The sequence below is a fragment of the Pinus tabuliformis genome, chromosome 9 (assembly GCF_031772625.1).
Source record: "Pinus tabuliformis cultivar Carrire ecotype Pingquan chromosome 9, CPIR1, whole genome shotgun sequence".
Classification (NCBI taxonomy): Eukaryota; Viridiplantae; Streptophyta; class Pinopsida; order Pinales; family Pinaceae; genus Pinus; species Pinus tabuliformis.
In genome coordinates, this window is record NC_142307.1 from 1,991,819,750 (window position 1) to 1,991,844,977 (window position 25,228).

Below are 25,228 nucleotides of genomic sequence, written 5' to 3' on the forward strand. Positions count from 1 at the left end.
AAACTAGCTAGGACTTACCCTCTAGCTTTGTTTAGTGTATCCAACCCCTATTATAAAGCAGGTTGATGCCTTGGATATAGACTCCCATCTCTATTCGACCCATATAGATTGTTATGCATGCTTGTAGACAAAAAAAAATAAAAAAATTAGTTAACCACATTCATCAACATTTTAATCCATAACCATCAATGTTAATCCATATGCATACGAAAGTTAAATAACACAAAGGAAAAAACCATATTTAACCATCCCACCCCTCATCATCATTTGTGCCCTTGTCATATCTTTTCCTTGGTAGAGTTTTTGACCCTCTATCTTTTCCTATCTCGTTTTGGCATGTATTCTTGTACTTGGGAATTGTCATTCCTTTCATACTCAATCATACAACCCCAAGACAATTTGCTTACTCCTTTTTCCTTTGTCCAAAACATTTATTTTCTTAAATATTTTAAAGTTGTCATGTTTAATTTATGTGTAGATGCAAGGCAAACCTCCTAATCCTTTTATGTTTTAGATTTGTGGGAAATGGTAGGCTTGTCTAACCTCATCCATCATCCTTAGGAACACTCCTCATTCCTTGTTTTTTATGAATTTACACTAGATATATCATAACTTAGTCACCAACAATCAATGTCCACAAGACATTCACAATGCCCCTCAAGGATAAGACTTAAAATGTGATAACATCAGCTTTCACCTAACGCAATTCATTTAACACAACAACGACAATAAGAAACTGTAAACATCTCTTGAACACCCTGATTTATAGTGAGAACTTAAATGCTAAAAGAAAATGCAATGTCAAATGTTATCTTTAATATCTCAAATCTTTTATAAAAAAACATGCAAATTGTTCTATCCACAACTACCTTCATATTATTGTTCCATCAAATAACCACAAATGTGACAATTACATTTATTGTCAATAAATCATATCTCATACTACTCACACCTCTTTTAATCTCTAGCATATCATTCTAAAGAGGACTCAACCACTACTCAAAACTCAATCATTCTTGTGGAGAAAAAACATTTTTCATCTTTACATTACCTCAATTCACTATGAAACAACTAATTAACTAGTCCATCTTCATTCAACATAGTCAAATGTTATCATGGAACCCAACGATTGTCGTAAATACAAAACATTTTTCATCATTACATTACCCCAATTCACTCTGGAAAACAACTAATTAGGTAGTCAATCTTCATTCAACATAGTCAAATTTGATCATGGAAACCTAATCATTGTCATAAAGTCAACACTTTTCATCTATACATTACCTCAATTCACTCTAAAAAGTAACTAATGAGCTAGTCCATCTTCATTCAACTTAGTCAAATGGGATCATGTAACCTAATCATTGTCATAAAGACAAAAAGCTGTTTGCATTACCTCAATTCACTCAAGAAAAACAACTAATTAGCTAGTCCATCTTCATTCAACATAGTCAAATTCATAACTAATTAACTAGTCCATCTTCATTCAACATAGTCAAATTTGTTCATAAAACATAATCATTGTCATAAACACAAAACACTTTTCATCTTTTACATTACCTAAATTCACTTAGCACACAATTGAAATTAGTGCTTAGGATTTTTGTGAATGTTTTTTGTCCATATTCATTCAACATAGTCAAATTTTATCATGGGACCTAATCATTCTTTCTTTCTTTTTTTGTTTTGTTTTGTTCTGTTTTGTTTTGTTTTTTTTTTTTTTTTTTTTAAATAATATAGGATAATCACTGATGAAAGTTATCCTAAACAGGACCAGAATCAAATCCAACTGGTTGCCACTATAAACCTAGACTAATCATTGTTATAAACACTTAACCAACCTTTTACATTACAAACCACTTCTTTTGTTTTCCCACGAGTACCGGTCTCACGAGTACCGGTCGTACTCCAAAAGACTCCTGTTGTTTTTCCTTCTCCTGGAGTACCCGTAGTGCCTTTAACATCTTGTCAACCTGTTCTGACACACATCTGTTGTTTTCCCCTCGTGCCTCTCGTGCCTTTAAAATCTTGTCAACCTGTTCTAACACATCTCTGTTGTTTTCCCCTCGTGCCTCTAAAATCTTGTCAACCCGTTCTAACATCCAGTCAACATGTTTGCGCCATTCTTCTTCTCTCACTGTTTCTGGAACCAGATAAAAATTTGAACGCCGCTTCAGATAACCTTCTGCGTCGCTCCATGATGTCAAACACTTGCTTGAATTCCAATTAATATCCTTCTTCAGCGCCCACCTATAATCTCTCAGACATTGCTAAACATAAACAGAAAAAAAGGAGAAAAAACAAATCAGGTCAATATTTGGCAATCTGATAATTTGTTTGATATCATATTTGAGGAATGAATTAGTTCAAATATAAAAAATTCACCTCACGGATCATATTCATATGTTCTCCAAATAATGTTTCCTTCTCTGCCAGATCTAGCCTGGACCTTCCAAATAATGTAGGATCTTCCAAATTTTTATACGTGTCCCACGAATCCTGGCCAGCAACGAAAACGTTAATTTTCAGAATGGAACAGGGTTTGTCTGAAATTTAAATAATTGATCACTACTTGTAAGCAAGCTATTCGAAAGAAAATCACCGTCCATTTTGTGACGTTGTAAAGAAGCCAAATTTTATATCTAGACTTTTCTTCCTTGTTCAATTCGCTCTCTAATGGCTTTCTTAGCTGGGGCTTTCCATGATTTCCTTCCTGCGGGACAGATTGTAAATCAAGAAACGCCACAACTTGTACACTACTAGCTAGGGTTAAATAGATGAAGTAAACATTACTTACTAGTGATAAATTGATAAAGTAAATAATATAAAATATTATAAATTAATGCATGCATGACAATTCAATTAGTAGGTTAGATGAAAATATAAATCAAGCACAGCTCACGTGGTCGGGGGGGCGGACTTTCCCGCCCCCCATCGGTGATCGATTCTCATTGTATGGTTGCCTTGCAGTGCGTTTTGCTGCTTTGTCGGTACGCTGTGTTGCCTGTATGCAACAGATGTTGGTTACAATTCTGATATACAGATGATGTATATATTGTATATGTTGCTTCTTCAGGAGGATGCACTCCCCCTGAAAAAAAATATATCATTAAACTTCAACTTCAATTTGTTGAAAAATTCTTTTGAAATATTATTTAAAATGGTGAAGGTGCCCCACCTTTCTGGCGAACACTTAACCTCCTATCTTCAGAAACAGACAGCACCTACTGTAATACAAAATAAACATCTACATGATATAACTTCAACTTATTATTCAAACTTCACGCTTATATTGAAGTTAAAAAACACACACTGAAGAAATGAGTATTAATATAGAACGAAATACCAACAAAGGGAAATGCCACTACATTAAGATATATTTTGGATGCCCATATTCTGGTTCTGGTTCTCCAATATAATTGTTTCTTATGGTTGGTATGGTTGGTATTTGTAGAGTTGTGCAAACACAAACACTATCACTCGACGTCTATAATGGTAATGACATAGGCTTTGACACCCTTATAGAAGCCTCTTCTATAAATAGAGGTTTGTCTTTCAATCAAATTGTTGGATATTTGCGAACACAATTTGTTGAAGATCTACCATTGAACGTTTTGGTGCTCAATTTTGGAGTTTTTCTTTTTTATTATTTTATTAGGATATTAAGGATTTGTTTTACTAGTTCAACGCTTTTACTAGTTTGTAAGATCAATCTATTTGACAAGTCTATTACAGGGAAGGAAGATGTCTACGGTTTTATCTCTTCCATCTTTTCTGGTTAGTTTGGTAAGTGCTCAAACCCTTATTTTGTTTTTTTATTGAATCCTTGACAAGAACTTCAAGAATTTCATTCAAGTCATAATTGATCTTGTCAATGAAGGTTTTTGTCTTTTAGGAATCCCTTTTTGTAAGGCCTTCTTCTTCATATCTAATCTTGATTAGATAGGAGATTGTTCTACCTTAAGTTAAACTTTCTTGCTTTAATGGTTAAAAAAGGAGCGAGCAGTCAGACATATTTCTTGACCCCATAAGTCTAATCCGAGAAAAGGCACTTGAAATGCAAGCAGAGAGGTTCTTCCCTTTTATTGTGGACATTCATCTTGAAGACAATGTTACTTTTCATTTGGTTGAAGAAAAGGCATATCCATGCTTTGCAAATGAACAAAGTATCTTTCACACCCACACCTTGGATTCCAGAATTAAGGTAAACAATGATATCCCCATATTTGAGCCATGTGCACAAGAAAAGAAGGCCTACCATCTAGGCAAGGATTGTCAACAAAAGGAGCAACCATCACATCTTTCTAATCTTCCAGAATTAAGGTAAACAATATATCACCATATCTAAGCCATGTGAACTAAAAAATAAGGCCTACCATATAGACAGGGACTATCAAGAGAAGGAGCAGCCATCACATCTTTCCAGTCTTAGCAAAGAAATGAATCCCTAGTCAAACACCTTGAGTATATCTTGTTCAACTCTTGGGGAGGTCCTTACCTCACATATTTTGGTGATAGCCCTCTTTATGACACCTACCAAGAAAGTTACAGTAAAGCAGAACCATGGTCTAAATTGACATCTTCAAGTTTGATAACCCTCTTTGAAACTTCAGCACTAAGGGATAAATATTCCTAATTTGTGATTTTAATGCTAAAACATCAAACAATCAGTCTATTCAGTTGGGCAACGATATGGGAGAGGATAACAATCTGCTATGGCTTAGAGAAAATGAAGAACACCCTTGGAGAAGGACATCACAAGATGGGAAAGGGAAGGTTTCACACTTGAAGCAGAATCATTAGGCCTTTGTAGCCTAAATGACATGGTTATATGTAATGGCATGAAAAATTGGTTGAAGTCCAATAATATCTCCTGTAAAAAAATGGAATAGGCAAAACACAGTAGATTATGTCATATTTTCTCAAAGGTCTATTTCCAAGTTGTTGAATTTTAGTATTGAGTGCTACCCTATAGAGCTAGACTTTTACCATTTGTCTTTTCTTATTAAGCTTGGTATAAATACAAAAGATCAAAAGGGGGAACATTCACATTCACAACACTCACACAAGAAAGTTTATGAACATGGGAGAATTATCTTAAACCAAGAAAATCAAGAGCTCTTCAAGTCTGCGCTTAAAGAACAACTCCAGCTAGCCAAAAAAAAACAATAGGGGTTGCAAGGATAACGAAAGAGATAAAAGATATACTTGCAGTAATATGTTGATTCCCTTAATACACAAATATCTAAAGGAATGTAAGAGAACTAGGCCTTTGAAGAGGATCTCAAATACCTTCCAACTAATCCTTGGTATGATAAGGAGTGCAAGGATGTGAAAAGAACCCTCAAAGAAATGCCAAGCAAAGAAAACAAGATGTTAATTGCACACCTGAGAACTAGCTCTCATCATCTAAGATGTGAAACTGGTAGATGGGCGGTCCCTAAAGAAGAGTGAGAAGAACGAACTTGCATTCTCTGCAGCAGAGCGGTGGTAGAAACAGAATGACATTTTATCAAAGAATGTGCAGTGTATGAAGTTATTCATGGTCAGTTTGATGACAGACTAAAAGTGAACAGTCTCAGTAAGCTTTTCGACTCAGTAAGCTTTTCGAGGAAACAAGACTTCACAAAACAACAAATTTATTACTCAAGATCCATAACAGCATAACCAGCATAGAAAAAAATCTGAATATAGATTAAGTGATAGTGGATGGTCCCTTGGATCACGAAGTCTCCTAGAAGTCATTAAAAAAAATCATTCGTTCATTCCACCACGGAAAATAATTTCCACCACCGAACTGTGCCTCGTCGGTATTTGGATGCAGGGCTATGGTCATCGACTAATCTTCGTCCCATACCCATCTGGTTGACAGGATAGGTGCGTCAGCCGGGTGTATTAAACGCTGGATAGCCCTGTAAATAAGGCTCGCTGTGGTTCACAATCCATTTAAAGGGAAAATAAGGGAAAAGAGAGTGTCAGATGGAATCAATGACAAAGATGCACCATGTCAAGATGTATGAGCTTTCTTTAAAGAAAAGGACGTATGGGCTTTCTTTAAAGAAAAGGACTTCTTTTTTGGTGTTCTATCCATTCCTGTGAGAGAGGTTATCATCATTGGGTCGAGCTATGCAGATCCACCACAAATAAAACTTCCAGAAGGTAGCAGTTCATGTGTAGCGATTTTGAAAATATGTGAAAAACCTAGGCCCATAAAGAATCACTGAGTTGTTGACCGTGAAATGCAGGATCGAGATCAAACAGTAGCTACTTCCAGAGCACTCAATGATGGCTCTCTTCACACAGGCCGCATGGGATTAAAATCAATGACAAGGACTCGGCTCAGAATCTGGCTCACATTTTCAACTCTCGAAATGTTTGATATCCTTTTACTTGTGAGCTTTGCTATTGAAGCTCGTACACTTGCAATGAACTCAATGATGAAGAAACAGAAATGCAAAGATTTGTCTTTTATGCGCATCTGTCATTTTTCCATAACCAGCTCGTTTGCGCAGCGATCGGTTCTATAAAACTGGTAAATGTGCTATCTTGAGATGCATTGATTGATTGGCAAGTACTCCATGGATTTTCTACAATTGTAGCAGCAGCTAATGCTCCTTTGGTATTTTGGGCCACTGGAGAAAGTAGTCTTGTCTGCTTGGAAATTGGAGAGGGATCCCTTACTGGGCTGATACGTTTTGATACATTTTGAGTTTACTGTATCTGTCCTCGATATATCCTATTGACAACAAATCTATGCAGGGTGGATTGCAGAAGTAGGGATGCAGTCTTTCAAAATAAATTCTGCAGCCAAAACAGGTTGTCTTGCTCCATTAATTGACTTTAATGCAGACTTGCCATAGTTGTTTGGACCATTTATAAAGCAAGTTCTGCCCTTGGCATGCCTCTCTATTGCAATTCGAGAGGCTGGTGAATGTTCTGAATGCTATGAGGTCTCATTGCGTGGACAAGGAGTGAATCTTATGCTCCCATCCTTGCTTCAAGATAAAGCTTGGGGAACTAGACAGGGGAGTGACCATCTACATGGAGAAAGGACGTTATTATCAATTATTCAATATTGGCTCAAGGGCTACAAAACTCAAATGGCAGAAGACAAGCTCTATGCAGTGGATCAGGTGCTTCAGAAGATGAAATCAATTCCACTATAAACCAGAAGAAAACAAAAATTGGAAACATTGAATTTTACATTTCTGAAATATTTTTTGAGTATGCCCTATATGTTACTGGAAGGGCAACAAACTTGCTTGGTGAGCACAACACTTTCTTTCTAAAGCAAAAGGACGACTTCAAGGTTAAAAATATGATATTTATTTACAACCTGTGGAACCAATATCTCACTAAGGATATAGCTGCAAATTAAATTCTCCCTATTGCAAATACTCCTGCAATTAACACGGTCCTCAAATCATACCTCCAACAAGAAGCATTTGGACAGAATGGTGAAACTTCGGGTGGCAGAAACAGAGAAGTTTTAGAACTGGTAACAAGGCAAGCATGTATCTTATGGCTTAGCAGAAGCTATAACAGCCCTATCCGGTGTTGGATAGAGAGATCATGTATCAATCTATGTCAACCTTTGCATAAGCTGGATGGTATTTTTTATTTCCAGGTGCCCATGCCCATTTTCAGCCTGTTACCACCCAAATTCTACATCTGTGATAAAAACTCCAATCCACAATGCACAATCCAACGGGGACCTCTTAAGAAGGTCACCTCAGCAACCTGTCCTCTCACTTTAGGCTAGCTCTCCTTCGACTTAAAGGGGGTTTCCCTAGTAGGATCACTAAGACTTAGTCAAATAAGCACAAGGTGATGTTAATAGTAGTCTCAATGAAACAGGTTTTTAGAATTTTTAGGGTTTTTTTTTTTTTTTTTTTTGTGAAAAACAGGTGATGGAGAGATATGAAGGTCAATGCCAATATCCTACTACAGCGATGGAGTCAAGAGAAATCAAGTGGCAAGATGAGATCAAGAAGAAAACCCTCTTAAGTCGGTTATGGTGTACTTGTGGGTTTGGGCAAGAGATTAGAACCCATTAACTAAATTAATCCCTTAGCTAATCATTGAAAATCATGAAACCATGGCTCCACTAGAAAGGATCCCTCCAAACAAAAAGCCTTCAACCACAAGATCGACTATGGCATGAAATATAATCAAAACCCTTACTAAGGAACTTTAGAGTATGGCTTACAAAGGAGGATTAAAACTTAGCCCAAACCAACAAAGGAAAGCACATGAGAATAACCTCTAGTCGTCCTCCCTCCAAGTGACCAAGTTGCCCTTCAAATGGATCAACCTTAGTAGCCTTGTGGTAGTCTTGAGAAATCACAATGATGCGTTTAATGATGTAGAAGAAATAAACAAGAAAGAACAACTTCTAAGTCAAAAACATTAACCACATAGATAAGCCTTTGACACCAACAATGCCCCAGTAAAGATAGTTCCATTAATCTCCATGGAGAGGAGTGGTCTCACAATCCCAAGGCTACTTGGGAGCTAGAGCAAAAGCGGGAAGCAGGAGCGGGAGCGACATTTTCAAAAGCTCCCCGGTCGAGAGCAAATTTTTATATGTTAGTTTTGTAGCATCAGACATGTGTTCTAGTCTTGAATTTGGTTAGAGAGGCTAAGAAATACAAGAACTCTAAAATCCAAAAAACGTTTCGGGAGAAAACACCTAAAAATAGCTCAATTAAGTTAATTAGTCAATAATTAAATTTTTCCTAAGTCTAACTTACGAAAAGTGATTAATTAACAGTAATTAATTCAGATAGGTGAGATTTCTCTAGAAACTCACATGGTTCAACTCAGAAATGATCTTAGCCATTGATGAGGATTTAATAATGGTTGTTGGTGAGCCAACAAGAGATTATAAGAGGAGGTCAATGGGATTGGAGCAAGACAATCTAGAGATCAATTTTCCTTGGCAGATCGAGCTATCTAGTTGCAGTAGCTAAGCAGGGAATAAAAGTTTGAGGCAAAGGGGAGGCATAGTCAGTGAGGGGTAGAGACAGTGATTCCAGAGGAGATTCCAGTTCTGGAGAGCCAGTTACAAGAGGGTCGAGTTTTCCTCAATTAGGCTATGCAAGGACTACGCAAGCAGCTTCAAAGGAGTAGTTTGATTCACCTTGAGTGAGGGTCGATTTAGTTGCTAGAGGCTGGGATAAATTTCGAAAGGGTTAGTGAGTCATTCTCAGAGGTTGAGTTGGATTAGACGTCTTGATCAGAGCAGCTTCCAGGAAGTGTGTGTGATGGACTACACAACATCTGCGATGAGGCTAACGCAGGGGCCTTTGTGTGGCCTATTTGAGCCAATTGTGGATCTAGATCACTATTGGGTGAGACAAGATTTGTCTCGCTAATTTTTGTAGCCAACAAAAATTAGCGAGACAACATCCCTTCAGATTAAGGTGGGGAATGTTGACACCTAATCATCAGGATTGGGTGAATAAATATAATTGATGTAAATAAATAATAAGAAATATGAACAGTCATCGGGAGATGAAGTGAACAGTCTCCCTCATGCATATAATAAAGACCAACCTGAAGGAATAATATGAATTGAATTCGTGGAGTTACTACCTGGCCTGACAATTTATATAAGTTTGTCAGAAGCTGTCAGAAGTTTCAGTTCCGGGAGTGGTTCAAGTTTTAGAAATCAATGCATAAGAGGATTCCCCCAGATTTCTTACGTACAGAACTTAAATTAGAAACCCATGTAAAATAACAAACTTTGTAAGTGATCTGAGCATCCAACAACTTAGCCAGTTCTTTCTGTATAAGGGGTTCAAGTGACAGATGTACTTTCCTCAGTTTTTGTTGTAATGGCTTGACCCCTTCTTTGATTTGGATCATGTGTTGGATTATTCGCGTGTCGTATGTACTCAGGCCATCATATGCCCATGCGGACACATCTTGGTATTGGTTGAACAAGCGGACAAAAACTTGTCGCTCCTACGGTGTGTAGTACGTACTGAGACTAATGAACTTTGGATCATGGTCTGTTCCCAGATTGATTTGTTCACTCATCATGGTGGAACTGTGGGTTTTTCTATTTCTTGACCCTTTAAAGCGGTTCTACAAGTCATAGAGCCTTTGGAGAGAAACCACACCCTTGGGGATGAGGTTTCCTTTCTTTTCATGAGCTGCAGCTTGCAGGAACTACTCGTGCTCATATTCATCAACTGCTGCATCCTTGAACGCATAGATTAGTTATGTTATTAGGGATAAGTGGCTTGTACAAAATTTCAACAGTAAATCTATCCCTAATTGGTGACATGCTAGTAGTTGTGTTTGGTAAGGTATCGACAATTGCATTACGTGTTCTTGGCACAACAATGATATTGAATGCTTGGAAGTTAGATATTAGTCACCATACCTCTTGTTGGTAACTTTTGAGATGAGGTATTAAACAATGTATGGTGTTATGTACCTGCCATATCATGATTTCTGCATCACCTACCACTTTGAGCGCAAAAATGTTGAGGCTAATGGCCTTTTGCAAGCCCAACATGAGTGCTTCGTATTTAGGAATGTTGTTCATGCACTCAGACTCCAACCAACTTGAGATGAAGTGTTTGCTGTGGTTTGGGTCAATCAAGACAAACTCGGCTCCAGAGCCATCTTGTGTCTTTGATTCGTCAAAATACATGGTCCATAGCTCATCTTTACACAGACTGTTCGACGCGCTTGTACTACTGCTACTGCTACTGCTAATAGTGTTACAATGTGTACAAGTTTCATTTCCATCAGTTGGGAAAGGAAGGAGAGCCAACTGTGTGTATGGTGGGGTTGGAGCCGGTTGTGCGAGATAACACCTCAATTTTGTTTGCAAGAGGCAGTTGTCAAACGTGAGTTCCGCGAAATCCAACAGTTCATTCTCACCATTAATGGGAGTGACATTGTGTTTCATGTATCTCTCTTATAACACCCAAATATGATTGTTTTTGCCCTGATACAGAAGCCACAAGTGTGACCAGTATGTAGAAAAGTACCCCTTAAACTTGTTGGACTAGTCTCTGCTAACCAGTAAGCCATAAGCTTCCGATATGTCGACAATGACAATGTTGATGCACTGGTGAACTTGACCACCATGAGATAATCGGATGATCATGTCTCGAAGTTCACCAATGGATGGTACGCACGTTTAGTCTAGTTGGATGATCTTCGTAGATGTCTTACTCCATTGCGCATTGATCTGCTTGGCAGTGGAGAGTGGCATGATATTGGCTAATGCATCAGAATGAACCAAACTGTTGTGAACATTGCAGTTAAAGATTTCAAATGAAAGCAGGAATGGAGCAAAAGCAGAGTTTGCTTCTTCCATCCGGATTGTGTTAAGCACAGTTGTGAGTGAATCGGGAGATGTGCTTGCTCCCTTGCTAGTAGAGGCTACGTTGTCTGCAGATGTTTGCCCCAGTGCATGCAGCAGAATATCCCTCTGACTTTGAATCTTGGCTAACTTGAACAAAGAGATGTTTGCACAAGTTTTCTTCATATATTCCACAATGTTGTAATCAAGAGCAGGTAGACTCACTAAGAAGTTTGGGGTTAGACTCATGTTTGTATTGTCCGACGGAGTGTTTTGCAGTTTATTGGTCATGGATGTACTCTTGTTTGCAATTGTCTTCCCCGGCTTGCTTTGTGTTTTCTGCTTTGGGACGGTTGGTGGATCAAGCCCTCATCGGCAATTTCAGTCTTTCTCGCTCCTCCTGAGTAATGGGGGGAGCCCCTTGATTTGTAAGATTATATCAACCATTTTTCTTTGGGGACTGCTCCTCGGTGTTCATTTTTTGTGTTGCTTGTGAGCATTGATACATGTTGATCACCTGCCCCGTAAGTGGTGCCTCATACGATGCAACATCTTCCTCATCATCTTCGTCTTTTGTTTGACACTACACATTGTTTACTGTGTTTTTCATATTGACACACATCAAATTTGCAACTCGTTTCCATTCTGGACAAGTCCCTTCTGGGTGACAGTCTACATGGAATGAGCAAAACTTGGAGTTCGCGAACATGTCTGCATGGAACACTGAGTTGGAGCTCTGCAAAATTTTATCCAGGAAGTGGTTGCTACCTGATGAAATGCTTCCCTTCTATTGTCTTGGAGGCCAGTTGCTAGCAGATGTTTCGATAGTTCGTTGCTTTAGCTCAGACATCTCTGTTGTCAATTTCTTGACAAGACGAGTAAGGGTTTCAATGTCACTTGCTTCCTTGTCTTTACCCTTGCTTGCCACAACCTGGGGCTTCCTACTCGCATCTATGGAGTCCTTTACTGGTTCATCATCCTTGATGACTCTAATCGTGCGCAAGTCTTTCTCCACAACGATTGCCTCTTCGCAGTTCTCTAGTAATGTTGGTTTCACAGCTCACTTGACGAACTGCGCAATACAGGTTGGCAATGCAGTTGTATAGTAGTCGATAGTGATGGAGTCATGAGGCTTCATGTCTACTGTAAACTTATTCAATATGCGTAAAAACCTCTGATTGAAGTCTTTACCTTTTATTTCGACTTCATCTTTAAACTTCCCAATTATTTGAGCAACATGGTCAGGGTCTTGTCATCAGCAAATTTTTCCAAAAATATCCATTTGAACATGACCCAGTTATGGATGGAGTTGACAGGAAGGTTGTGATACCATACTGTTGCGCGACCATCCAAGGTACACGAACTCTATCTGCATGCAACATCGCCGTATCTTACCTCGAGTGTCTACAGTTGTAGGTAGAAGTTGTCCAAGTGGTTTTCTGCCTTCACTATGTTTTTGGTGTCATACATTGTCAGCATTCTCTCCGAACGCTTTGGCATCCTATGGAAACCACCCAGGAGAGCCAATGGTCCCTGAGTCATCCATTCTAAGTTTTGGTCAGCCATGTCTTCTTCTTCTTCATCCTCCTCCTCTTCTTCATAATTTGACGGTTCCGGCTCTGAGTCTATTGGTTCGTCTCCACCTTCGCCTCCTCCGCTGCCTTCCCCTCTACCTCCTATACCTGAATCTGAGCCCAAGATTGCTAGAAATTAGCAGTCAATCATAACTAAATATAGATCAAGTGTCTCCTACTTGAAGTAACTGATTTAACTAAATGATAAGTGCCATATCACTTCAGTTAGATTCCTCCAAGTATTTTTATGAAATTGGAAAGGGAAAATTAAATTAGGAATTTCTTGCGACATTTTCAATGGAGGAGGCTTGTTTGAATCAATTTACATAAAAAAAAAAATTATGTATAAACATAGCCCAAGAAGGGTCTATTACATGATGACAATGACTAGGACCCATGCCACAAACCCTAGAAGCCTACAATGGAGGCTTTGACCTAGAAATAAAACAAATAAAGCATGAAACCCTTGCTAATAAATAAATTTCATTTATAATACAATTCCTTTTTCGTTCTTTTGACAAATAAATGACTCAAATACAATTATGAAGACTTACACTAGTTAAATTCTTCAACACTCCCTCTCAGCTAGGGAGGTATTCATAATCATAGTTTTAAAAACCGGAACCAGTGACTGGACCGATCCACCTAATAAACCGGGTTTTTAACCAGAACCTATCAACCTGAGACTGGTCAGATCTCAATGAACCGATATTTAAAATAATACATGAAATAATTATTTTTCAATACTAAAAAAATTGTTTTTAAGATTTAAAACCATGATTCCAAACCAATAGAGACAAAATATGAAAGGTTTTCTCATCTATATACCATGTAAAGGTGAATATATTAAAATGGCACCGAGTGCAATACATATCAGCAACAATATACATAATCAATGAGGCTCTAAATGGCCTCTAAAGTCCGAAAACAATGCTCTAAGCTATGGGGCCACTGACCTACTACAAGTCTACATATAAGTGATCAACAACATGATCACTCCTCATCATGATCAAACTCATCACCACTACTAGAAAATAGATCATCAACATGAGGTACATAAATAATATGGCTCAAAGTTTGAGGACTCTTAAAACTCCTCTACAACTTTAGTAATAGTAGTAGAAAAACAAGACATTAAAACAAATCGTTGATCAACATGGTCACTCATGAAAGTCATCATTGATTCAATGCTACTAGAAATGGGATCATCAACAAGAGATACAAAAACATCATATACCTCAAATTCTTGAGATTTGGATTGCTCAACCTTATAACATGATAGAAATTGAAAAGGTTTAACATGCCTAACCAATGATTTTTGTTTGAGTGAAGGGTTCATCTCCTCAACCTTATAATGTGGTAGGAAAAGATTAGCATGCCTAACCAATTGTTTTTCTTTGAGTGAAGAGTACATTCTTGTTAAGGCCTTGGTAGAGGAGTTCAATAATCAATACCACCAGCATCAACGAAGTTCAACAATCAATGCCACCAACATCAAGTTTCTTAGAGGGCTTCATTCTCTTGATCAAATGTCAATCGCATACCCTCACACATGATAGAATCAAATGGAAACATTGCAAATCCCCAAACCATGAAATCCTGAAACCCATTAAGTCTATTGAATTTTGAGTGAAATCTAAAATTCTAGTTTTTTCGTATGAAATCCAATGACGTCGAAACCACTCTCAAACATCCTGAGTCATTTCATGGTAATGTTAAAAATTTAAGTAAAATGATGAAAATGAAAAGTAAAGGAAATGTAACTTTTATTTTAAGAATTTAACATTACCATTAATTGCCAACATTGTTAGGGTTGAGATGTGTCAAACAAATTAGAGGGTAGGCATGATTTTCTTGGAGGGGCTATTTTTGGAAAAAAAACAACCCCAAATTTCTCTCAAAGCAACTTCAAAACTGCTTCATGTGGGGTCTATAGCTGCCCTGGCAATAAACCGACCAATTTATGATGGAAGACCAGAAACCGGACGATTCCATCATAAACTGGTCGGTTTGGTCTGGTTTTTGTGAACTTTGGGCGAAATGGACCCTTCAACCAGGTTTTCTTGCTAGTTTGAAGTGGTCACCCAATGAACTGGCCAATTTGAACAGTTTCTGGTTCAAGCCGACCGATTTTTAGAACTACGTTCATAATGACACATACATATACATGAATGAACTCAAGATCAAATGATTTGCAAAGAGTCCCAACACACGCAGTGCTAAAAATTAGATACTTGAGCAAGGTATATAACCAGGTGGGACTAAGGTGTGTTCCAAGCTTTATCCACTATAGGCATTAGGGGAAATTTCAGCCTAAAAGCATTAGGGGAATTTCAGCCCGAAAGTGGCCTCTTAAGGAAAAATCAACAAGTTAATAAAAAATGTATTTAGACAAATTTTTAATATTATTTTACTTTTATCTATGTTCCACAATAATAAAAAAATTGTAAGTCGAAATTATATTCATTCGTCAAAAAAGATGTACATTAGGAGTAACAAAAAACATGTGATCTCACCCAGACCAGGTTTGTTGATCACCGTTTATAGCATATGACAAAAAAACAATAAGGAGACTAAGGACATCGTCCATAACCAGGAAGGCTAGAGACGCCAGAAGACAAGTAACACAAAGAGAACACCTGTAGTCATGCTATTCATCCGATGTGATGGAAGTTGGGTTTTCTAGGGTTGTCCCAAGAGGAGGCGGAGAATGAAAGGATCATTTGACATGCCCTTCGAAGTCAGCCATCCAGGACTCTAGCTTCTCCAGCTTCTCTGATAGCAGGTTCTATCCATGCCAGACCACCACCACTCATTCTCGAACTTGGAACTGAAGTAGTGCATTCTCTCCAAGGTGGCTACCAGTTCAGCATGCTCCTCTCTTTAGATCTGTTTGGTCGTTTCGAACCACTCCAGCATGGATTGTATCAGCTCGCGACAATTCTCCAGACAAAAATGTTGAATTTCCCTCACTCCAGGTACCAAACTCCCTATAGATCCACGCCTTCCCATGCCACCATGACGCACACCACCGCTTCGATGTGGTTGCTGCGACCAGCACCCACTCTGCATCACCGAGTCACCACCTCCACGACCACCTCGCACAAAAACCACCCTCCGTCGGGAGCACCCCGCTGTCTTACCACCCCGACGAGCCCTTGATGCCTTCACTCCTTGGTCCAAAGATTGTATTTGTGTTTCTGGATCCCCGTGTCTAATCGAGTTAGGCTTTGCTGGGATGGAGGACCGCCCTCGCCGTGTATATGGGCACATACTGGCTAGACCAGCAACGACACTGTCGATACCAGAGTCAAGAACGCAAGAACCACTGACAGCCTTCCAAACACACCCAACCCCTACCCACAAGGCCTGCCTCACCCAAGGCTGAAACTTCCAGCCACCCAGGCAGGGCTGAGAGCTAGCACTTCCCTCCCCGAAGCGGCGACACACACCTACCAGACTTTTGCCACCCCATCAATCTTGCCACCCTAGTCTCTGGCACATAAACTCACTATAATTTTGAAAATTCAAAAGAAGAAGGGTCGAGCAATACCCAAGCCTGCTCGAAGCACTCCGAGGAGCGCCTCCCCAACTGCACCAACAATAGGCAACCACAACGATCTTCAAGGACTTGACTCCCTTCGCCCCAAAACAGACAAAAAGCCATACATTGAGAAAAAGAGCAACCCAATTATAGGCCCAACAACCTACGAATGAGCACCACGCACAAAGCCACCACCACCCCCAGAAGCATTGCCAAATATACCACCTCCACCAACCTCTAAGAAACCAATAACCCACAACTTCCAATTTCCAAATGAACTAGAAATACAAACTAGTAGACACCTCCGAAAGCCACACTGTGCATGCGCAAAAAAACACAGGATACCACCCCTGGAATAGGAAGGATATTAACCTGTAGAGCCGAGTCTGGGAAAAAACTCTTGGGTTGCCACCATGCACAAAAAAATGGCGACGCTTCCTTCACGAGCAAGCAGAATACCAACAGGGAATGTGAAACTGTATTGAAACTCCAACGCAAATGAACTCTCCATAACCCATCCAGTGTCTTAGATCATTGCCTCTCGCGCTAGTTGAGGTATTTAACATGGACGCCATAACTCTCCCCCGTACACCAGGTGATTTGAAAGGGCGGGGAGGTCAACTGTCCATCCTTATGCCAATTTCTCCGTGCGTCAGGTTCCTCACCCCCATCGGGGAATCTATGTTCCACAATATTTATTAGCATGATATTTAATAAAAAAAAAATCATATATTATTTCTAATTGTTTACTTTTATCAAAATCCCTAAATATATGACACTTTTATTAAAATAACCATTTGTATATATTTTATATTTAAATTTAACTCTATATTTATATGTTATATTTGACTTTGTATATATATGTTATATTTCACTATTTTTTTGGTGTATTTTTAATGACATTGTCTACTAAAGCCATAATTTCACCTGAAATATATTTTTTGGCTTGATTTTGGTAGTTTGTCCTTTCCAGAAGACATTTTTTTAAACCATTTAATTGTTTTATATTTAACTATATTTTACTATTTTTGATATTTAATTATTTTATATTTAACTATATATTCTATATTTTTTTTGTTAGAATCTGGTAATTTGTCTTCTTAGAATACATTTTTTAACTATTTTATATTAAACTATATATTCTATATTTTCAGATGTAATTTCGTAATTTGTACTTTCTAGAATATGTTTTTTTTGTCTATTTTATATTTAACCTTTTTTTAACTATTTTTGTCTTTTATAGAATATCTTTTTTTACTATTTAAATATAACTATATTTTAGTTTTAACTATTTAACTACTTTGTATTTTATATTTTATATTTAATTACTTTTTAACTATTGAATTTAGGCTTATGTGATCCATATCAAGTTTATTGATATCAAGTTTATTGAGAAGGCTTTCGGCCATAATCACATCAAAATTCATTATATTTTATATTTAACTATTTTTTTGTTGTTGTGTTTTTATGGGCATAGTTATTAAAGTCAAATGGGGCCACATTTTTAATTTATATTTTTTCTCTAATACCAAGATTTACATTGCATTAATAACTTTTTCGATATTTTCATTCATATGGGTTAGGTAGGTAAATAATATTAATAAAATATTTAGTGAATACCCAAATTAATATTAAAATATTTCACCAATACCAAAATTAATAATAAAATATTTCACAGATACCAAAATTAAATAATTTAAAATTATTTAGGACATGCACCTCTTTTTTAAATTTAAAGGATTTTGATTGATTTACATATTATGATATGGAAATTACGTGAAAATTTCATGGGCACTTTTAGACTGAAATTTCCTCTAATGTACCATCACGCTTTAGCTCTAACACCATCCCAGGGATCTAGGTATCGTATCTAAGGTTGGAGCTCCATAAGATCAACGATACCCTCCCTACTCCAGGATCTAGACATCATCATACAGGCTAGCCAGATGTCCTCCCAAGCATCATTGCAGGGCAACTCTCTCTCAAAAAAAACTTGGGTAACTAGGGCTGATGACAAAAATAGAATCTATAGTTGCCACTATCCTCTTCGACGAGACTTCTCCAAGCTATTTACTTCTCAAAAGTTCGAAGTCCTAAAGACCTTTCACAGTAATTATGGATGTTGTGTATTTTGATACTTTTTGGTCTAAGGTATTAGGACAAGAGCTAGGGTTTCATTATCTTCAACAAGGGCTATATAGGAATAGCATATCTTTAACCACATTAAGGTGCTAAGGCTTCTAGGATATAAGGATTCATCATTTTAGGGAAACTTCAATAAGATTAGGGCACTTGGGGTTTTTACAAAGGCTTTCCATACATCACACAAGTTAGGGTAACATGTGGCAACCAAGCATTTGCCAATTCTAGGGTTTTCCATATTAATGACACATAGGACAAGGATAGTACTCCATTTGTCTTTTAGGATTAGGGTTACAAGACTCCATCAATAAATTGGGGTTAGGATTAGGGTTTTATCCATCTTCATTAATGCCATATTGACATCAATGACAACTTTGACCAACATTATAGTATAGCGTTGGGCACTTTGATGACATGAGCAGCTGATGGATACCCTAGAGCACCCCTAGATGTCAGAACATTGATATTCTCTTGCTTGGCATAGAGGAGTTGTGATGATATACCAATGGATCTAGCATGCCCCTAGGCTACCCTTAACACTACTTGATGGGCATGCCTTGATTAAGAGGCCAGATGAGGATGGTCATTACCAGGACGATTGAGGAGGACTTATTGCTCTTAATGGAGCCCCAATGTTGGAGAGAGAGGTCACCAAGTTATATACTTGGCACCCATGGAGAGGGTGTATGGTGCCCACAACTAAATTTTGGACACATGGAGCTGCTCTGAGGCTTGATTTGAGGGTTTTTCCTCAAATGGAAAATGATCATGATGCTTAGAGACATTTGCAACCCTTCCACTGCCTTATGGAGTGTTTGGAGCCCCAGAGGGAATGATGTCATCCCATTTTGAGGCTTACAACTCATGTGTGGGTTTATTTTGGCACATTATGTTGTTGAGCTAATGGGTATGCTTGTAACATGGATTTACTTTATGTCTACTCAAAATTCAAATTCAAGTAAGGGCTTTTAGTCATAGATTAGAGGTGGTAGACCTCATATAATAGAGGATCACCTCTCTCACTTGATCATCATCACTTATGTGGAGTTTAGCCTCTTTGAAAGAGACTCGACTTGCTTTAGGTTGAGTGAGTTGCTAATGTACGTAGCCTAAGTTTAACTTAGGAAAATGCACATATTAATATGTTGGCTTATTGAGCTAATAAAACTTAAGAAAAGTAAAGTAATTTACTTTAGTGAATAAGTTTTAATCTTAATCTTTGTCATTAATAATTTTGCAATTAAAGTTAGGGTTAGGGTTTTGGCTCAATGTAAAGTTATAAAAGCAAGGCTAGGGAGAGGGAGAAGATTAAGAGCAATATATCAATGAGCCCGTGCTAAGTCCAAGGAAGTGTAGAGAGTGTAGAGATCAAAATATGCAAGGACATCGAGCATCAATCCTTTCTAATATGCAAGGAAATTGAGCATCAATCCAGGGGCAGATCTACTGGATCAAAGTAGTGTAGAGAGTGTAGAGATCAAAATATGCAAGGACATCGAGCATCAATCCTTTCTAATATGCAAGGAAATCGAGCATCAATCCAGGGGTAGATCTACTGGATCAAAGTATCTGTATTTTCACAGTTGGGCAATTATCGAGGACTAGAGTCCAAATAGGTTCTAAGTTGTATTAATAATGAACTAATTTGTTCAACATAAATCTATTTGTGATTAATGTGATTCAAATCATTGTTTCCCTTCACTAAATATTTTTGTTAAGAACTTAGCTAGGTGTTTATTCAATAATTAAATGTTGGGTGTTGGGTGCATGCCCGCAAGAGCATCAATACAGCTATCACACGAGATTGGCGGACAGATTGACCTCAAGGAGATGGTTGTGGGTGCAGTCTACACTAGTGTGGGCATGGAACATAGGAAACATGATACATAAAAGAAGTTAGGAAACATGATACATAAAAGATGTTAATGATGTTAATATAGTGGACTAGTAGTTTGGAAATAAAACTGAAACAAAATTTATGTTATATTTAATTTTAAATTAAGATTTTTAATATATTATTTGTGTGATATGATTATTTTGTATTTTTCTATGATAAATACATGAAAATTTTCAACATAATTAAAGGCAATTTTTTAATTGAGTGATTATTAGTGAAAGGTTAATTGATTACAATAAATATTATTTTTGAAAAACAAAATTTTGAACAAAACATTTCGGACCAGAAACATAAAAACTCATAAATATAAAAATCTATATAATAGATAAAAAGAAATCCATTGTAGCCTCAAAAGTTAAGTTATCTATTATGTTATAGATAGAGTACATTCCCTGTCAGTAAATATGTGTCAGTAACGTGCAATTTGGTAAGAAATGAGAAAGGTATCCCTGTGCATAAATGAATTGGACTCGATGGGAGAGTCGGTGAGACGGGAAGTAATAGCGGGGAGTATTAATCCGAATAAATGTCTGCTTCTTGGTCTTGATTATCGTGTATATGTGGCAATCTCGTATTTGAACAAAACAGAAATACTGTATATCTTAGTAGAAATTTCTCAGAATAGGCCATTGATTTAAATTCATATAATTAGTACTACGACACAAAGTAGCAGAATAGGACGCAAGAATATACTAACTTGCTCTGTGCCAAACAATTGGAACCAAAACAATTGGAGATTTTGAGCAATAGTAGCTCTTGACGTCTGCAATTTCTTTCGAAAAGCATCTGACGTCAGTTGTTTTTCCAGACCAGTTTTCTTCATCCATTCATCGACAAAAGACCAAGCCTCTTTTAGTTCTCCTTCCAGCAGCTTCAGACCGCCTTTGTTTGAATTCTTATAAGGCGTCACTGCTCGCTTCACTTCCTCTAGATAGTCGACATACTTGTTGCACTCATTCTTCCATTCAATTGACAGCACTTCACTTCCCCAGTCGTAAGTGCTTCGGAGTCCTTTCAATAATGCAATTAAGGCGGTTATCTCGGCAAGTACCATTGTCGCGATGAAGAAATCCTGTCAATGTTGTTTCTTCTACTTCACGATGAACATAAGTAAAGTGCCCTCCTGCAACAGCAATGTGTGCTGTTAGCGCCTCAAATCGACAGGAAAGGAAACAAGATCAGGTTGTCCAGCTAACGGGAAACGAGAGTCAATAAATTTATCTTTAATAATCTTTTGTAATTTAAATTCATTAACAAAAAAATCTACAATTGATTAACAAAAAAATCTACAATTTTAACAAATAATATCTGAATTCGGGCGAACTGGGGAACTATAAGGGAAACAAAAATTGACCCAATCGTCATGGACCGGACCCTGATTAAAGTGTTCCAACATATCAACAGCTTTACAAGAGCTGATACCTATCAAAACCCTAAAATCCCATAAGGGCTTGCTCAATAAAAAAGATAAGATAACTCGATTCCCCTTATCAGTAAAGATAAGATAACTCGATTCCCCTTATCAGTAAGATCAAAGAGCAGATTTCATCTGCGGATCTGATGTTCTACAAAAGGCCAAATGCGATCTGCTAAATTCTAGATCTTAAGCAGATTCCTAGGAAACCTCGCTGAACGCCGCCATAGTGGATGCGCAGCCCAGATAACTTACATAAACAGCTAAGATCAAAGAGCAGATAAGATAAGATAACTCGATTCCCCTTATCAGTAAGATCAAAGAGCAGATTTCACCTGTGGATCTGATGTTCTACAAAAGGCCAAATGCAATGTGCTAAATTCTAGATTAGATCTGATGTTAAGGAGAACAAAGACTTACCAAAAACAACCCCACGCCGGGACCGTCGATGAGCAGATCTGGACAAGGATTCAATCTCACCAGGCTTCACGTTCAGAGCGATCTCCGCAGAAAAATGAGGAAAGAAATGTTACACCTGAGAATCCGCATAAAAAAACCATTTTCCTTCCATGTTTCAGATCCCAAGTGGTCAGGACTTTGGCTGATAATTCTCATTAAAAAATTATTTAAAAAACCATTTTCCTTCCATGTTGCAAATCCCAACTGGGTGGGATCCATCATCAAGCCTTTGGCGGATAGTAGAAGAGCTTAATTTAGAGAATTAAATAAGTGTGAGGAAAGTGGATTTTAAAATGAGATGAATGTCAACTTTGTTTTAAGAATTTTAATCTCAGATTTGAATAATTTTTGATTAATTATTGATGAAATTTATTTATTATTATTATTAAACCTTAATAATAAATTTAATAATTAATATTAATAATACTAATAATTAATAATTTTAATAATATGAAATAAATATTTATTAGTATCTAATGAATAGTAATATTGTATTAAAATTTTTCATTATTATTAATAATAATTAATGTATTAAAATTAATTATTAGTAAATTGTATTAATATTAAATTTTTAATCTATTAATATTAATACTTTGTATAAATATTAAAAATTTTAATAAATTAATAAGAATAATAATAATTAATATATTGAAACTAATTAATATGGATAATATTAGAAATCAATATTAATAATTAATAATCACTTAATAATAAATAATTAATTGAATAATTTGATAATTAATAACAAGACCTAATAATTAATAGTAATAATTACCTTAGTAATCATTATTATGAATATTTACTAGGAAATGCTTAATTTTTAAAAATGGTTTAACAAATTAATAGATTTATTAATAGATATTAATTAATATTTAATAATAATAGTTTATAATAATAGTTAGTGATAATAGTAATAGCTATTATCATAATTATTATTGTAAACACTCTAAAACTTAGCACCATGTCTGCTTGGAAACATTGGTGAAACAGGTCGCTCCTGGCAAACAAGACTCAAGGAACATGGAGCTAATATTAGGAATGAAAGATCTTGTACTTCGGCCTTGGCAGAACCCTCCTCTAAAACTAAGCACCATGTCTACTTGGAAACATTGGTGAAACAGGTCGCTCCTTGCAGACAAGACTCAAGGAACATGGAGCTGATATTAGGAATGAAAGATCTCGTACTTCAGCCTTGGCAGAAAACTCCTCTAAAACTAAGCACCATGTCTGCTTGGAAACATTGGTGAAACAGGTCGCTCCTTGCAGACAAGACTCAAGGAACATGGAGCTGATATTAGGAATGAAAGATCTCGTACTTCGGCCTTGGCAGAAAACTCCTCTAAAACTAAGCACCATGTCTGCTTGGAAACAATGATGAAACAGGGCGCTCCTTGCAGACAAGACTCAAGGAACATGGAGCTGATATTAGGAATGAAAGATCTCGTACTTCGGCCTTGGCAGAACACTCCTCTAAAACTAAGCACCATGTCTGCTTGGAAACATTGGTGAAACAGGTCACTCCTTGCAGACAAGACTCAAGGAACATGGAGCTGATATTAGGAATGAAAGATGTCGTACTTCGGCCTTGGCAAAACACTCCTCTAAAACTAAGCACCATGTCTGCTTGGAAACATTGGTGAAATAGGTCCCTCCTTGCAGACAAAACTCAAGGAACATGGAGCTGATATTAGGAATGAAAGATCTCGTACTTCGGCCTTGGCAGAACACTCCTCTAAAACTAAGCACCATGTCTGCTTGGAAACATTGGTGAAACAGGTCACTCCTTGCAGACAAGATTCAAGGAACATGGAGCTGATATTATGAATGAAAATCTCGTACTTTAGCCTTGGCAAAACACTCCTCTAAAACTAAGCACCATGTCTCCTTGGAAACATTGGTGAAACAGGTCGCTCCTTGTAAACAAGACTCAAGGAACATGGAGCTGATATTAGAAATGAAAGATCTCCTACTTTGGCCTTGTCATAACACTCCTCTAAAATTAAGCACCATGTATGCTTGGAAACATTGGTGAAAGAGGTCGCTCCTTGCAGACAAGACTCAAGGAACATGGAGCTGATATTAGGAATGAAAGATCTCGTACTTCGGCCTTGGTAGAACACTCCTCTAAAACTAAGCACCATCTCTACTTGGAAACATTGGTGAAATAGGTCGCTCCTTGCAGACAAGACTCAAGGAACATGGAGCTGATATTAGGAATGAAAGATCTTGTACTTCGGCCTTGGCAGAACACTCCTCTAAAACTAAGCACCATGTCTGCTTGGAAACATTGGTGAAACAAGTCGCTCCTTGCAGACAAGACTCAAGGAACACGGAGCTAATATTAGGAATGAAAGATCTCGTACTTTGGCCTTGGCAGAACACTCCTCTAAAACTAAGCACCATGTCTGCTTGAAAACATTGGTGAAACATGTCGCTCCTTGCAAACAAGACTCACGGAACATGGAGCTGATATTAGGAATGAAATATCTCGTGCTTCGGCCTTGGCAGAACACTCCTCTAAAACTAAGCACCATGTCTGCGTGGAAACATTGGTTAAACAGGTCGCTCCTTGCAGACAAGACTCAAGGAACATGGAGCTGATATTAGGAATGAAAGATCTCGTACTTCGGCCTTGGAAAAACACTCCTCTAAAACTAAGCACCATGTCTGCTTGGAAACATTGGTGAAACAGGTCACTCCTTGTAGACAAGACTCAAGGAACATGGAGCTGATATTAGGAATGAAAGATCTCGTACTTCGGCCTTGGCAGAACACTCCTCTAAAACTAAGCACCATGTCTGCTTGGAAAGTGCCTCAATTGTCACAAGGGAAGAACAACATCATAGGCGAAAGATTAGAGAAGCTCTTGAAA

At 37.5% G+C, this 25,228-nt stretch overlaps 1 protein-coding gene across 2 annotated transcripts; it reads right to left on the minus strand.

Annotated features, from left to right (window-relative positions):
• Positions 1–1,129: 1,129 nt before the first annotated feature.
• Positions 1,130–22,585, minus strand: LOC149157012 (uncharacterized). 2 transcript variants are annotated; one of them, XM_089438977.1, is made up of 6 exons: positions 22,318–22,585; positions 21,181–21,606; positions 2,903–3,091; positions 2,603–2,713; positions 2,386–2,499; positions 1,130–2,270 (listed from the first exon to the last, which is right to left on the minus strand). In XM_089438977.1, the coding sequence occupies exons 2-6, from the start codon at positions 21,535–21,537 to the stop codon at positions 1,845–1,847; spliced, it is 1,197 nt and encodes a 398-aa protein (XP_089295103.1). In that variant the 5' UTR covers positions 21,538–21,606; positions 22,318–22,585; the 3' UTR covers positions 1,130–1,844. The 2 variants fall into 2 exon arrangements, with proteins under 2 accessions (XP_089295103.1, XP_089295104.1); XM_089438978.1 differs by having other exon boundaries at positions 2,903–3,004; positions 22,318–22,582.
• Positions 22,586–25,228: the final 2,643 nt, after the last annotated feature.

Bases quoted from the DNA above. Each gene is read 5' to 3' on its own strand.
- LOC149157012 (XM_089438977.1), bottom strand. From the start codon at position 21,537: ATGGTACTTGCCGAGATAACCGCCTTAATTGCATTATTGAAAGGACTC. The intron at 2,500-2,602 runs GTGATTTTCTTT...GTTGCTGGCCAG, and splicing joins ACAACGTCACAAAATGGACG to GATTCGTGGGACACGTATAA. The intron at 2,271-2,385 runs GTGAATTTTTTA...GTTTATGTTTAG, and splicing joins ATATGAATATGATCCGTGAG to CAATGTCTGAGAGATTATAG.